This window comes from Saccopteryx bilineata, chromosome 11 (assembly GCF_036850765.1).
Source record: "Saccopteryx bilineata isolate mSacBil1 chromosome 11, mSacBil1_pri_phased_curated, whole genome shotgun sequence".
Classification (NCBI taxonomy): Eukaryota; Metazoa; Chordata; class Mammalia; order Chiroptera; family Emballonuridae; genus Saccopteryx; species Saccopteryx bilineata.
In genome coordinates, this window is record NC_089500.1 from 36,499,504 (window position 1) to 36,516,112 (window position 16,609).

The 16,609-nt window shown below is 41.2% G+C and overlaps 1 protein-coding gene across 1 annotated transcript in view; it reads right to left on the reverse strand.

Moving 5' to 3' along the window:
• The window catches only part of DSG2 (desmoglein 2), a 49,141-nt gene extending 32,977 nt beyond the window's left edge, over positions 1–16,164 (reverse strand). The window contains exon 1 of the mRNA XM_066246787.1: positions 15,716–16,164. Within this exon, the coding sequence (XP_066102884.1) occupies positions 15,716–16,033 (318 nt within the window). The 5' untranslated portion in view covers positions 16,034–16,164. The remainder of the gene's footprint in view (positions 1–15,715) is intronic.
• Positions 16,165–16,609: the final 445 nt, after the last annotated feature.

The following is a 16,609-nucleotide window of genomic DNA, read 5'->3' on the forward strand; positions in this document are numbered from 1 at the left end:
ATAAAGAGAAAATATTAAAAGCTGCTAGAGAAAAAAAGGCTATCACCTATAAAGGAGCCCCCATAAGAATGACTTCCGACTTCTCAACAGAAACACTTGAGGCCAGAAGGGAATGACAAAAAATATTCAAAGTAATGCAGAACAAGAGCATACAACCAAGACTACTTTATCCAGCAAGGCTATCGTTTAAAATTGAAGGAGAAATAAAAAGCTTTCCAGACAAAAAAACAAACAAAACTCAATGAATTCACTACAACCAAACCAATGCTGCAGGAAATGCTAAGGGGCCTGTTGTAAATAGATCAAAGGGGAAAAACAATATAGCAAAAGAGGAATACAGTTTTAGAGAACAAAGTGGCAATAAACAACAACATATCAATAATAATTTAAAATGTAAATGGATTAAAGGATCCAATCAAAAGACATAAGTTAGCTGCGTGAATAAGAAAACAGAACCCATACATATGCTGTCTACCAGAGACACACCTTAAAACAAAAGATGCACAGAGACTGAAGATAAACGGATGGAAAAAAATATTTCACGCAAATGGAAATTAAATAAAAGCTGGGGTAGCAATACTTATATCAGACAAAATGGACTTTAAAACAAAGGCTATAGTAAGAGATAAAGAAGGTCATTACATAATGATAAAGGGAGCAATCCAACAGGAAGATATAACTGTTATAAATATCTACGCACCTAATATAGGAGCACCTAAATATATAGAGCAGACTTTGATGGATTTAAAAGGCGAGATCAACAGCAATACTATATCATAGTATGGGATTTCAATACCCCACTAACACCACTAGATAGAATCTCAAGAAAGAAAATTAGCAAAGAAACAGCAGACTTAAAGGACACACTAAATTAGCTCAATTTAATAGATATTTTCAGAACTTTTCACCCTAAAGCAGCAGAATATACATTCTTTTCAAGTGCTCATGGTACATTCTCTAGGATATACCACATGTTAGGACACAAAAGCGGTCTCAACAAATTTAAGAAGATTGAAATCATATCAAGCATTTTCTCTGATCACCAGGCATGAAACTAGAAATTAACCACAACAGAAAAACTGAAAAATAATCAAACACATGGAAACTAAACAGCATGTTATTAAATAACAAATGGATTAACAATGAAATCAAAGAAGAAATAAAAAAATTCCTAGAAACGAATGATAATGAACATACAATTAAAAATTTACGGGACACAGCAAAAGAAGTCCTGAGAGGGAAGTTCATAGCACTACAGGCATTCCTTAAGAAGCTTGGAAAAGCTCAAATAAACAACTTAACTCTGCATCTAAAAGAACTAGAAAAAGAACAGCAAATAAAGCCCAGTAGTAGAAGGAAGGAAATAATAAAGATCAGAGCGGAAATAAATGACATAGAGGCTAAAGAAACAATACAGAGGATCAATGAAACCAAGAGCTGGTTCTTTGAAAGGGTAAACAAGATTGATGAACCTTTAACGAGACTCACCAAGAAAAAAGAGAGAGGACTCAAATAAATAAAATTAGAAATGAGAGCGGAGAAATAACAACCAACACAACAGAAATACAAAATATTGTAAGAAAATACTATGAAGAACTGTATGCCAAAAAACTAGACAACCTAGATGAATCAGAAAACCTAAAGAGACCAATTACAACAAATAAGATCAAAACAGTTATCAAAAAACTCCCAAAAAAGAAAAGTCCTGGCCTGATGGCTTCACAAGTGAATTCTACCAAGTATTCAAAGAAGAACTAATTCCTATCCTTCTCAAGCTATTTCAAAAAATTCAAGAGGAAGGAAGACTTCCAGTCCTTTTATGAGGCAAGCATAATTCTGATTCCAAAACCAGGCAAAGACAACACAAAGAAAGAAAATTATAGGTCAATATCCCTGATGAATTTAGATGCTAAAATCCTCAACAAAATATTAGTAAACCGGATCCAGCAATATATGAAAAAAATCATACACCATGATCAAGTGGGATTTATTCTTGGGAGGCAAGGCTGGTACAATATTTGCAAATCGATCAATGTGATTCATCATATAAACAAAAGGAAGGAGAAAAACCACATGATAATTTCAATAGATGCAGAAAAAGCATTTGATAAAATCCAGCACCCATTCATGATCAAAACTCTCAGTAAAGTGGGAATACAGGGAACATACCTCAACATGATAAAGGCCATTTATGACAAACCCACAGCCAACATCGTACTCAATGCGCAAAAATTAAAAGCAATCCCCTTAAGATCAGGAACAAGGCAGGGGTACCCCCTTTCACCACTTTTATTCAACATAGTTTTGGAAGTCCTAGCTACAGCAATCAGACAAGAAGAAGAAATAAAAGGCATCCAAGTTGGAAAAGAAGTAAAACTATAATTTTTGCAGATGATATGATATTGTATATAGAAAACCCTAAAGTCTCAGTCAAAAAACTACTGGACCAAATAAACATCATTAAAATGTCTATATTACCCAAAAACTTTTATAAATTCAATGTAATACCAATTAGAATACCAATGACATACTTCAAAGATATAGAACACATATTCCAAAATTTATATGGAACCAAAAGAGAACACGAATAGCCTCAGCAATCTTGAAAAGGAAGAATAAAGTGAGCGGTATCACACTTCCGGATATCAAGTTATATTACAAGGCCATCGTACTCAAAGCAGCTTGGTACTGGCATAAGAACAGGCATATAGATCAATGGAACAGAACAGAGAACCCAGAAATAAACCCACACCTTTATGGACAACTGATATTTGACAAAGGAGGTAAGAGCAAACAATGGAGTAAAGACCGCCTTTTCAACAAATGGTGTTGGGAAAATTGGACAGCTACCTGCAAAAAAATTAAACTAGACCACCAACTTACACCATTCACAAAAATAAACTCAAAATGGATAAAAGACTTAAATATAAGCCGTAAAACCATAAGCATCTTAGAAGAAAACATAGGCAGTAAGCTATCTGACATCTCTCGGAGCAATATATTTGCTGATTTATCTCCATGGGCAAGTGAAATAAAAGACAGGATAAACAAATGGGACTATATCAAACTAAAAAGCTTTTGTGCAGCTAAAGACAATACGAACAGAATAAAAAGACAAACTACACAATGGGAGAACATATCTGACAATACATCTGATAAGGGGTTAATACATAACTTGTAAAACTCAACACCAGAAAGACAAACAATCTAATCAAAATGGGTGAAAGAAATGAATAGACACTTTCCAAAGAGGATATACAGATGGCCAAAAGGCATATGAAAAAATACTCAACATCACTAATCATTAGAGAAATGCAAATTAAAGCCACAATGAGATATCACTTCACACCAATCAGAATGACGCTCATCAACAAAACAACACAGAATAAGTGCTGGCGAGGATGTGGAGAAAAGTGAACCCTCCTGCACTGCTGGTGGGAATGCAGACTGGTGCAGCTACTGTGGAAAACAGTATGGAGATTCCTCAAGAAATTAAAAATCGAATTGCCTTTTGACCCAGCTATCCCACTATTAGGTATATACCCCAAGAACACCATAGCACTGTTTCAAAAGGAGAAATGCACTCCCATGTTTATGGCAGCATTGTTCACAATAGCAAAGATCTGGAAACAGCCCAAGTGTCTGTCAGTGGACAAGTGGATTAAAAAGCTTTGGTACATATATACTATGGAATACTACTCAGCCATAAGAAACGATGATATCAGATCATTTACAACAACATGGATGGACCTTGATAACATTATACTGAGCGAAATAAGTAAATCAGAAAAAATTAAGAACTATATGATTCCATACATAGGTGGGACATAAAAATGAGACTCAGAGACACGGACAAGAGTGTGGTGGTTACAGGAGGGGGGAGGGAACGGGAGGAGGTAGTTGGTGGGAGTTGGGGGAGGGGAAGGGCACAAAGAAAACCAGTTAGAAGGTGACAGAAGACAATTGGACTTTGGGTGATGGGAATGCAGCATAATCAAAGGTCAAATGTTTTCTCTGACCATATGTACCCTGATTTATCAATGTCACCCCATTAAAATTAATTAAAAAATAAATAAATGTGACTACCAGTGATTTTTATATTACAAATTTGTCTCATATTTTATATTAAAAAAAAAAAAGAAACAAGAACTACAGATGTCCTTTTCCACCATTGGATGGCACTGGTCTATTAAAGAGGCAAACGAGGAACTTTCAGAAATTGGCCAGTGGTTGACACCAAGGACCACAGTGGGCTACAGTTATTTTCTTTCTTTTTTTTATTATTAATTTTAATGGGGTGACACTGATAAATCAGGATATAAAATTAATGCTCAGAAATCAGAGGCATTTTTATACACTAACAATGAACTGTCAGAAAGAGAAATTCAGGAAGCAATCCCCTTCACCATTGCAACCAAAAAAATTAAGTACCTAGGAATAAATTTAACCAGGGAAATTAAAGACTTGTACTTGGAAAATTATAAAACATTGATAAAAGAAATCAGGGAAGATACAAACAAATGGAGGCATATACTGCGCTCATGGTTAACCCCTTCTGATGACAAACCATAGAAAACTTCTATACAAGGAGGTCACAGTGATGCCTTTGAATTGACAAGAGGCAATGCAGCTTGGCCCATTAACAATATTCACCAAATCCAGTGACTGGAACACAGTGGGTGCTCAAAAAATATCAAGTTCTTTTCCCTGTACTCCTGTTCCCTCACTCAAAGCTCCCTGACTACAAGACCAGTTCAGGAGCACCAAGCTGTTTGGCACATAGTAAAAGCATAGTAGTAACTGATGAATATATTAAAATCAAGCAAACATTTACCACTCCTCCTATCTGGACAATAAATATATCTTGTAAACAAATGAAACTGAGATTATGATTCCAACTTTCCTAAACACAGATACTTTAACTCGTAAACTTTTATAAAGAATACTTTTGTGTCCAAGATATTTAGCTAGTTCGTATATAAATGATAGCTAGCTCTTGCTCTGAAGTAGCCTGGGTTAGTAGGAGAGATAAAGTGCAGCTGCATAAGTTACTGTAATATGAGGTAAAAAAAAATTAATTGTGTGAATGCTAGCTGCAAAAACAGTTCTGGGGAGCTTGGAAAGGGTAGACATTACTTCCTGCCAGGAAAATGAGGAGAGGTTTAGGGCAGGAGGTGGCAGCGGAGAGCAGAATTTGCATCTGCGCACCTGGGAGGCGGAGGGAAAGGATCGGCATCAAGGCAGCTGTCGCCAGGGCTTGCGGGCTCAGGGCAATCCGCAAGAAGGCATGCTGTCTGGCACCTAGACTAAGTGCTGGTAGAAGTAGAAAATAAAGACAAACGATTGGGGTCGAGATCTTCACTGATCCTGAGTGGGGAGTCATTCACAGCTTCTGGTTGGGAATCCTAGACCCTCAGAAAGATTTCCTGGCAGTGCCGTGTAAGATGAAAGGCAGAAGATAGTAATAAACCAGAGATCGTGAGGATGGTTGCAGTACCCCAGCCTGAGGGCAGCAGCCTCCCTGACACCCGCTGTTGCCGCCCACCGTCATCCACCCTGCTTCCCACACACATCTGCTATGCCTCCTTGTGATGTGTGTACAGCATACCGGCTCCTGGGCTTTGTTCTCCTGCGCCCTTCACTCATCTTACGTTAGCCAATGGTATAAATCCTCTGATGGTCATGTGCCAGCCTCCTTCACCCTAATCACTGCTTTGCATATGACAATAACTTCAATAAGTTAAATAAAAATTGAAATACACAAAAATACTGCAATGTCACATGTGGTCAGAAAAGAGGGGGAGACCACACCCCAGCGTCCTAGAGAGGAAAAATCGCCCCAGTGGGATACTGCGAAGCCAAGGAGGGAGGTACCTGAAAGAAGAGGTAATTGACAGTGTTCAAGGAAGATGATGACTGCATCAGACCCCTTGGCCAATTTCTCAGTGAGTACTTTTGGGGTCTAAGGAGACTGGATCTCTACGAAGAGGGAGTAGATACAAACAACTTATTTTAATCTTATTACTGTTTTAGTTTGCATCGTAGGGAACCTGTAGGAGTAGTGGGATGGAGGTATTTCAGGACGGGAAATCTGAGCTCTCTTCTGTCTCCATGCAAATCCACCCTCTCTTTGCCCAGTCAGCCAGGCAGCACCTGCTTGGCTGATGAAAGTGATGCTCATGATGGTGTGATTTTGATGTGAGACCTAAAAAAGCATTTGGCACAGAGTAAGTGCTCAATAATATTTGTTGAATAAATGAAAGGATCAAGGCTTACTGAACCAGAGAGAGATTCCCATTTTCAAAAGAGGACAGAGAGAAGTAAAACGAATCCCCTAATTAGAACCTCTCACTATTGATCTATCACCATTTCTCAGTGGGGGTGCTGCTGGCATTTGTGATCAGAAAAATTTTCAGGCTTGGCCAATTCTTCCTGAAGATTCTGCAGATTGCAGGGTTTACCAGCCCTAGATTTGGAGTTTTAAATACCAGTAGCATCCTGGAACTTGTGACAACCAAAATGTCCACTCCATACACCTCTACTCTACCCTGTATACCCCCAAAAGATCTCCTTGAAAACTCTTGCTCCCAAACCAACCCTCCTGCCAGACTGCACCTTCCCCTCTGGGCTTTACTGCCGGGGCTTTTCTGTTTGTCTTTGATCCCAACAACCCAAGTTCTGGAATGGCTTTTTTAATTTTTAAATAATGAGGCAAAAATATATCCAGTGAACTAATATGTCTTCTTTCCTGACCAACTCTACCAAAATATATCTTTTTATTTTCTTAATGATTTAAATACCTCCCTAAAAACACTCACTTGTCCATTACCCTCTTGCGGCTTCCCTTGCTACCAGGAAGGATGCAGACTCATTTTTCTACATGTTCTGGCTTATAGTCTATGTTTCAGCTATGATGAACCCTTCCAGTTCTTCCAAGGAACCACACACCTGTGTCTTCAGGCCTGTCCATGTGCTCTTCCCTCAGCCTAGAACATTCTTCTCACTCCTTTTCTTCATACCACCTCATCAACTTATAATTAAGTCTCAGATCTTGGCTGGGATGCTCAGTGAGCTCCTTCTGCAGATCCCATGGTTTTATGATGGTCAGTTTTTGTACCATTACCCATTTGGAAACTGGCCATTTGCTTGTTTACTAGACTGTAAGCACCATGAAGGTAGAACATAGCTGGCTTTTCTGAGGTCTCCTAAAGATCTAGAACATTGCTAGAACCAAGCAGCATGTCACTAAATAGTGGTCATATGTGGTTAGTTTCTAACATAATTTTTTTGTGGGCATTACTCATCTTACTATAGATTATGATATTAATTTTTAGTTTTCCAGCTTCCTTCCCTCAAATCACCAATCTTTGCATGATAAAAATCTCAATATAATTTTAAAACAATTTGAAATAAAAATAATGCAATGTCATATGTGATATCTGATACTTTAAGATAAACAACTGAGAAAACAAACTCTTATTATATATAAACTATATGTTTGAAACTTAGCCATTAAAATTTGTGGCACATTGGCCCTGGCCGGTTGGCTCAGCGGTAGAGCGTCGGCCTGGCATGCGGGGGACCCGGTTCGATTCCCGGCCAGGGCACATAGGAAAAGCGCCCATCTGCTTCTCCACCACCCCCCCTTCCTCTCTGTCTCTCTCTCTTCCCCTCCCGCAGCCAAGGCTCCATTGGAGCAAAGATGGCCCGGGTGCTGGGGATGGCTCCTTGGCCTCTGCCCCAGGCGCTAGAGTGGCTCTGGTCGCGGCAGAGCGACGCCCCGGAGGGACAGAGCATTGCCCCCTGGTGGGCAGAGCATCGCCCCTGGTGGGCATGCCGGGTGGATCTTGGTCGGGTGCATGCGGGAGTCTGTCTGACTGTCTCTCCCCGTTTCCAGCTTCAGAAAAATACAAAAAAAAAAAAAAAATTTGTGGCACATTGACAACAGAAAAAAGAAAAGCTGTGATTAAGAAATTCTCAAATTGATTTAAAACTCATTTATGATTTCAATTGAGGTTTTTGAATTTTTTTTTACAATTTGGCAGCTTTAAAAATACCAATCCCTATTTAATGTATAATTTCTTTCTATTTCAATACTTGTATGTTTCATTCATGAATAAACTATCATTCTTAGACCTGTCTAGTAATTAGTTCAATGGGAAGTTTCTATCAGTACATATTTCTGGATCTCAGTCTTGGGGCTTTTAATTTAGCTTATCAGGTATTTTGAAAAATCAGAGAGAATTCAGACCGAATGAATACTCACGTCTTTCTGGAGAGTACTTTCTCTAAGTTTATAATTAAAGGAAATTTTGTTAAGAGTTGCCATTTCCCCATTACCTATTAATTTTTAGAAATAACAACTAGCCTGACCAGGCGGTGGCGCAGTGGATACAGCGTTGGACTGGGATTCTGAGGACCCAGGTTTTGAGACCCCGAGGTCACCAGCTTGAGTGCAGGCTTATCTGGTTTGAGCAAAAGCTCACCAGCTTGGACCCAAGGTCTCTGGCTCGAGCAAGGGCTTACTTGGTCTGCTGAAGGCCCGCGGTCAAGGCACATATGAGAAAGCAATCAATGAACAACTAAGGTGTTGCAATGCGCAACGAAAAACGAATGATTGATGTTTCTCATCTCTCTGATCCTGTCTGTCTGTCGCTGTCTGACTCTCTCTCTGTCTCTATTAAAAAAAACTCCAAAACACACACACAGAAAAAGAAATAACAACTAATGTGAAATTATGCATTTCTAAAATTCCTAGATATGATAATTGATTATTCTTATAGGCTTCAATATTTGCCATCTAATTTATAGTTAAATTTATTCTAAAATCTGTTATCCAGCTGCATATTAGAACACTGTATAACTGGTGTTATTAATATATGGATTGAATTGTGTCTCCCAAAGGAAGATAAGTTGAATCCTAACCCCCAGCATATTAGGAATCAGGGTCTTTGCAGATTTAACCAAATTGCGGTCACTGCTGTAAGTCCAATGGTGTCTTTATTAAAAGGGGATATTTGGATACAGATTCAGACATGCGCAGAAGGAAGATGATATGAAGACATAGGAAGTATGCCACAAGAAGACGAAGGATTGAGGTGATGCATCTACAAGGCAAACCACCCAAGACCAGGAAGAGGCAAAGAAGAAGACCTACAGGTATCAGAGGGAGTTTGGCCCTGCCAAAACTTTGACTTCAGACTTCTAGCATCTAGAACTATAAAGCAATATATTTCTGCTATTTTAAGCCACCCAATTTTTGGTACTTTGTTACAGAAGGCCTAGCAAACTAACTGTTCACAGTACAACTTGCTATCATTGAATCCTTAAATTCAGATTTTAAAGGTCTATTAGTCCAAGGCAAAACTGAGGCGACCATCAGAAAAATGTCTTCCTTGAGTGCACTCTTTAGCAGTCTGGTGAGGCCTATGGACCCCTTTACAGAATAATGTTTTAAAATTTATAAAATAACCCCCCCATCAAATTAGGAATGAAACCAATTATGTCAAAATAGTTATGAGAATTTAAAAAACCCCATCATATTTCTAATGCTATAATATTATGCACTTTGTTATCAATGCATTAACTATTAATATTAAGATCTAGTAGAAAGTCTATTAGTCATGAGAATAAATAGTATTTTGAGATAACTACAGTTATGATATGAAAATATTTGTGAATTCCATTGTGGCAAAGTCACAGGTACTGTTAATGCTACTGCAATGTCTTTTCTACACTCATAATTTAAAGAAATGCTAAATTTCAGTTAGAGGTTGGTGAAAATAGATATGTAATTTATTTCCATCCATGGCTATGGACCCTCTGAATTTTACCTCTGGACCACTTAGAAGTTGGTGGATCCTAGACAAAGAACTCTTGAAGTGGAAAGATTCTCTGCTTTTATTCATCAATTATCTTTTTTCCATGTAGATGGAGGTGCCCTAAATGACTGTCGTGGCTATGTGCCTATAACCTAACACTTCTCTTCTGGTGTGTCTTCCTGAACTGTAGAGGAAAGTTAAAGCCCACATGTCACAGACTCCCTTGCAGCTAAGGCTCTGAATGTGATTTAGGTTCAACCAATCAGTACTTATATGAGATGTGAAAGAAAGAAGTGAAGCAGAAGCTATGTGTCAGCTGTTTTTGCTGACAAGCACGGATGCAGATGTAGTAGGGGTTTCACAACAGTCTTATTGTGGCAGTCGTGTCCACCACTAGATTCATGGGTGCCAAGAGGTGGCCTGTTCACAGGAGAGACGGCCCCTCCCTAAGTGCTTGGGTCCTGCTGTGTGACTTTGAAGTTATTACTGAGAGCGCAAACTGTAGTGTTTCCTCAGTCCTTCCTACACTTATGTAATCAACTTAATGTCCTCAAATAAATCTCTTCTTGCTTTAACTATCCAGAGTGAATTGTTATCTGCAACTGAACTCTGACCCATACAGACTACAGTTTATACCCCTTCTATAAAAGACCAGTTTCCTTAAGAACTACGTCTGTCAGACAAGCTGCTTTCCACTCTTTATTTTTTTTGTATTTTTCTGAAGCTGGAAACAGGGAGAGATAGTCAGACAGACTCTCACATGAGCCCGACCGGGATCCACCCTGCACGCCCACCAGGGGGCCACGCTCTGCCCACCAGGGGGTGATGCTCTGCCCCTCCGGGGCGTCGCTCTGTTGCATCCAGAGCCACTCTAGTGCCTGGGGCAGAGGCCAAGGAGCCATCCCCAGTGCCCGGGCCATCTTTGCTCCAATGGAGCTTCGCTGCTGGAGGGGAAGAGAGAGAAAGAGAGGAAGGAGAGGGGGAGGGGTGGAGAAGCAGATGGGCGCTTCTCCTGTGTGTCCTGGCTGGGAATCGAACCCGGGACTTCTGCACACCAGGCAGACGCTCTACCGCTGAGCCAACCGGCCAGGGCCTGCTTTCCATTCTTTATCAAAGACTACAGATGGTCCGGGACTTACAATGGTTCAACTCAATGATAACATGTGATAAGCATTCAGTAGAAACTATACTTCAAATGTTAAGTTTTGATCTTTTCCTGGGCTAGCAATATGTGACACATATTCTCTTGTGATGCTGGGCAGTGACAGTCAGCTGTACCTCCCTGCCAGCCACACGATCACAAAGGTAAACAACCAATTCTCTACAGCTGTGCTTTTCAATTGCCAGTCCACAGATCAGTCCCCAGAAATTTCATGTCGGTCCACAAAAGAGTGAACCACCCTAATATTGTATGAGAATTATAGACCCAAAGGTCTTAGTAGAATTAGCTTATGCTCAGTATGATTGCCACTTACCAGCCTGTATCATTGATGAAAATACTATTGATGTTTCTTAGATACCTTTGGAACTTGTAGGCTCATTCAAACAACCTTTTCCATTTTCCAGAACATTTATAAATCATGCGCTATAGATAAAAAGCATTCGGGTAAATGTAGTATTCAATGCATTGTACATGTGGAGTTCAGAAATCAAGCACCAGCTTGTACTGTGTGTTGTATTGTTATGTACGGTGGAATAAAACTTTATTCGTTGTGTGTTTCTGTTTCCAGCTGGCTAGGTCACTGGTCCCCGAGTGTAAAAAAGTTGAAAACCACTGCTCTACAGTGTACAATCATTTGCCATATAGTAATTTTGTTTTGGTAAACAACAGACAACATATATGATGATGGTTTCATAAGTTAAAATGGATTATAAGCAAATACAGGGGGTCCTTGGGTTACAACTGTCTCAACATACATTTTGAGTTTACAGTGCCCATTCCCATAAAAACTTTAAATAATTGAGATGTGAGTGTTTTGGCTTATACCAATAGTGTCGTACTTAACTACATAGGCAAACTAGTTCCAGACTAGCCTGGAACAATTCTTTAAGAATGCAGAGAGGCCTGTAACAGATCCTGTACCCTCTACATCAGCTGCTTCTCGAGATGGAACACCTGTAGTACAGATAGAATCATCTCCAGCGTCTCCTCCATGTTCCTTAGGCAACCCTGATTCACCTGACCCAGTATCTCCAGCGCCTTCTGCAGGTTCTCCTGCCTCTCCAGCTCCTTCTTCCTAGTAGGTCACTCTCTCCCACCTTGCAATGCCCCTTCCAGTGTGCAAGCCAATCACAGGAATAAAGGTACGGAATTTTTTATACACTCATTTTTTCTGTTACTACAGTACAGTACGGTATACTTATGTCCTTTTTCTTTTTCTGTGGCTTAGTTGTATTTTTATGTTCTAGATTACAATTTTACAACTGTGTTAGGATAGGTAAGTGACAGGCTAGGGTATGTTCTGACTTTTACCAAAATTTGGGTTATGTCACTGTTGTAGGCACAGAACTGTGTCATAACTGAGGACCCTCTGTAGTTTGTTTGTGATACTGAAAGAAAACGCTGGAACTAACTACAATGTTGAATTTCCTGCTAGCTCTGGGCAGTTTAAATAGAAGAGGAGGTTCAGCATACTGTCCACCTGCCATGAGCCCACTCAGACACACTTACTTCCCTTCCTTCCATTTTCCTTCCTCTCTCTTTCCTCCTGGTCCTGTTCCTCCCTCTTTCTCCTCCCCCTCCCTTTTATTATTTCTCATCCAAATCTTAGCTCCTGGACTTCTCTGGATCTCTGCTCTCCCCTTCTCTTTCTTTCTCCTTCCACCTCCTGATGTCTGTGTCCCAACCAAAGCTGTCTCCCTCCACAGCCTTCCCCCGACCCACAAAACACACACGCACATTCTTTTTTACCTTGTATTTTTACTGTATCTTTTTTATATTTAGGTACAGTAAGAATATAAGCAAAATGTGTATCTTATCTACATTTAGATACACAAACACTATTGTGTTACAGTTGCCTACAGATCTCAGTAGAGTAACTTGCTGTACAGGTTTGTAGCCTTGGAGCGATAGGCTGTATCAGTGGTTTTCAACCTTTTTCATCTCATGGCCACACAGAAACTAATTACTAAAATTCTGCAGCACACAAAAAACCGGTGACACTAACCAGGCTATACCAGAGCCTAGGTGTGTAGTAGGCTTTACTATGTAGGTTTGTGTAAGGGCACTCAATGATGTTTGAACAGTGATGATATTGCCTAACGACACATTTCTTAGAACATATACCCATTGTTAAGTGATGCATGACTGTACTGTGTTGGCAGTGTTTTTTGTATATTGTATTTTGTGCTTTTGTCTCCCCAGTGTCTATAAAATGTCCACCTCTGTCTCATTCTGGTGAGAAGAAGGAACTCTTGAGATGAAACTCAAGATAAATGCCCAACTGTACACTAATGTAAGTGTCCCGAGCACATTTAAGGTAGAGTAGGCTAAGCTATGATGTTTAGTAGGTTAGGTGCATTTTCAACTTATGTTATTTTTAACACATGATGGGTTTATCAGGGCTGTAACTTCATCATAAGTCGAGAAGCATCTATCTGTACTTCCAACCTGAGATATATGGGGTGGGGAGGGGCAAAGGCTATACTGCTCACTCCTCTTTGACCAATAACAAACACATTCAAATTTATAGCACAAAATGTATTCTAGAAACTACAAAAAAAATGTTCAGAATTCTGCTCCACTTCAGTTACTTATAATCACTTTTTAAGGAGCAATTATTGACAAATTAAAAATATTAAATTGCTAAAGTAAAAAAATAAAAGCTTAAATTATTTACCCATTTCTCTGTCACTGTAAGGAATTGGCCTGCTTATTAAACCATATGAGAGGATAAAGGTAATTTCTTTTCTTTTATAAAAGGAATTTAATATTTAACTCTCAAAGGGAGCCAGGTGCTATGTTAACTGTATTTATCCTCCTTTGCAAAGAAATATCACAATGAGCAAATTACTTGTTCTGTTTGTTATTCTGGAAGCCAAAAACGAATCTCAAAATTATGTTTTAGAAAAGCTTTATTAACAAAATGAACTTGAATTGCAAATTACCTCAACGATTTGGGCAAAATGAAATGAATAAACAGAGCATGAAAATAAACCAGTGTGCCCAGGATCTGCAGGCTCTAATTACCATGCTAGGGCAAGCTCGCCGGAACCGTAGACTACGGTAGTCATATTTTTTCAATATATATATTGAAATATATATATATATATATTTCTGTTGGATTATCTTCAGGGGTCCTCAAACTTTTTACACAGGGGGCCAGTTCACTGTCCCTTAGACCTTTGGAGGGCCACCACATACAGTGCTCCTCTCACTGACCACCAATGAAAGAGGTGCCCCTTCCGCAAGTGCTGCGGGTAGGATAAATGGCCTCAAGGGGCCGCATGCGGCCTGCTGGCCGTAGTTTGGGGACGGCTGATCTAAATTATCACTATATGAAAATCCATTTAGCAAAGTCCCATAAAACAGCTACATTTCTAAGTTAGGTGCAATTCCTTCAAAGCAGAGAAAACAAATATACCATATTTTCCCATGTATAAGACACTCCCATGTATAAGACGCACCTTAATTTTGGGGCCCAAAATTTGAAAAAAAATGTATTACATAAAGTTATTGAACTCAAGTTTTATTCATCATAAAATTCATACAACTCTTCATCTACACGAAAAAGCGGGAAACGCAAGTAAAAAAGTCTACAACCATTGCATAAGACGCACCCAGTTTTTAGACCCCAAATTTTTCAAAAATGAGTGCGTTGGGGAAGTACAGTAGTTCAGTTCTGGCTGGGTTGCTCAGTGGGTTATAACCTGATCCTGATTAACCAAAGTTGTGAATTCCTTCTCTGGCCAGGGCTCATGTGAGAAGCAACCATTTATTAACCAAAGTCACCCCAATAAAGCCAATACAGTTTTTTTTTAAAAAAAGAAGCAACCAGTGAATGCAAGAATAAGTTGAAGAACAAATCAATGTTTCTCTCTCCCTTCTTCTTTCTCTAAAAATCAATCAATAAAAAATTAATATAAAACAAATATAGTTTAAAATCCAACTAGAGCATAGAAATCAAGCATAAGACATGAAGATGTACAGACTGAGCCCTGTCAGTGGTTGAAACCCTTTACTTGAACCTCTGAAAACACTATTTGACTTCGATTTCTATAACCCTTTAAAAGGAAGCAAATCTTAACACCATTGTACATATTATCTTGAATACTGGGAAGTTGTTTTAAAACACCAACTTTGTGAACTAGAAAACCATGTTTGTGTGGACGATTTTTATAAACGTGGCTTTAATTAAAAAAAAAAAAAAACTTTGTAAAAAAAATTTTAAAGCATATGTAGCCTTTTTTGGTAGTCTAAGAATACAGGTATTTCCGCGGTTTCCTGAATCACTGAAGTGCACCGGTTCACCTGGGGAACCGCAGAGACCCTGAGCGAACCTGGAAGGAGCACGGCTGTCGCCTGTCTTTGCCTCCATGTTTCCGCAGAAGACTCCAAACAAAGCCCCAGACCTCCGGGGAAGGGGGTCCCGGCTCCAGGGCCCGCTACACCCATGATCTCAGACAGAAAAAGGCGCAGGGCTTGGGGAGGGCGGCGAGAACTGAACTGTGGAGCGGTTCCAACCACCCAGCTCAGGCCCAGCAGTTTTCCCGAAGCCCCAGGGTTCGAGCTCGCCGCCGCCTACCCAGCCCTTTCCCACCTCCGGGCACAAAGAGGGAGCGCCGTGCAGGGCGGGGACCGCTCCCTGGCTGGTGGGCGAACGGGTCGGGGCGCGATCGCAGCGCCCGCCGGTGCCCTAACCTGCCTGGCGCCGCGTCCCCGCCGGCGCACTTACCAGGAGAAGCAGTAGGACACCCTCCGCGCGCCGCGCCATCGCGCCGTCGTCCCCGCCGCGCCCTGGCCTGGGGCCGTCAGTCCCGCTCGGCGCCGCCGGCTGGCGGGTCCGGCCAGCGCGCACGCGGCTCCTCCCCGGCGCCCCCGGCCGCCCCGCCCGCCCGCCCGCGGCGCCCGCGCGTCCTGGCCTACAGCGCGGTCCCAAGTGTGGGCGCCGCGGGAAATGGAGCCGGGGTCGCCGGGATCGCCTGCGCTCAGGTGGGAGATGAGCGGAGAAGGGAGGCGAGGCGCGCGGTGACTCCTGCCCCGCGCCGTACATGCACCTGGGACCGTGACGTCCCCGTTTGGGGACTCAGTGTAGCAGGCCCCGCCCCGCCGTCCTCTCCTTTCCAATCCCCTCCTCCCAGGAGAGTGACCGGGACTCGGGGCCACCGGCGGGGCTCGGCCATAGGGCAGATCTCACTCTCTGCTGCAGAGACCGGCGGTGTCCAGCGAACTGGCCTGACTTGCCGAGGCCGTGAAAGGCCCAGAGCTTTGTGAATGTGCGTGGGGCTCAGAGCTCAGGTGGTGCGAAGAAAGACGAATGACATGGGACCCGTGGCCTCACTGCATACGTGGTGCGTGGGGTCCCCCTCAGGGAGTGGAGGATTCGGGAGCGGGATTGCAGGTGGCTATCTCCGCAAAGGCGTCTCACCTCTTCTCAAGGCCCCCCGATTGCTTCCAACAGTTTTGCAGTTTATCTGGCCAAGGTAGAAACAGTTATTAAAATAATCACAGATGATTTAAAGGGGCAGTTCTTTGACCCTTAACTAGAGTCGATAAGGAGAAAATTCTGGAGGTGTTAAGGAGAAACGTACACTATTCTATATGATCTACAAAATTTCTACACACAGCA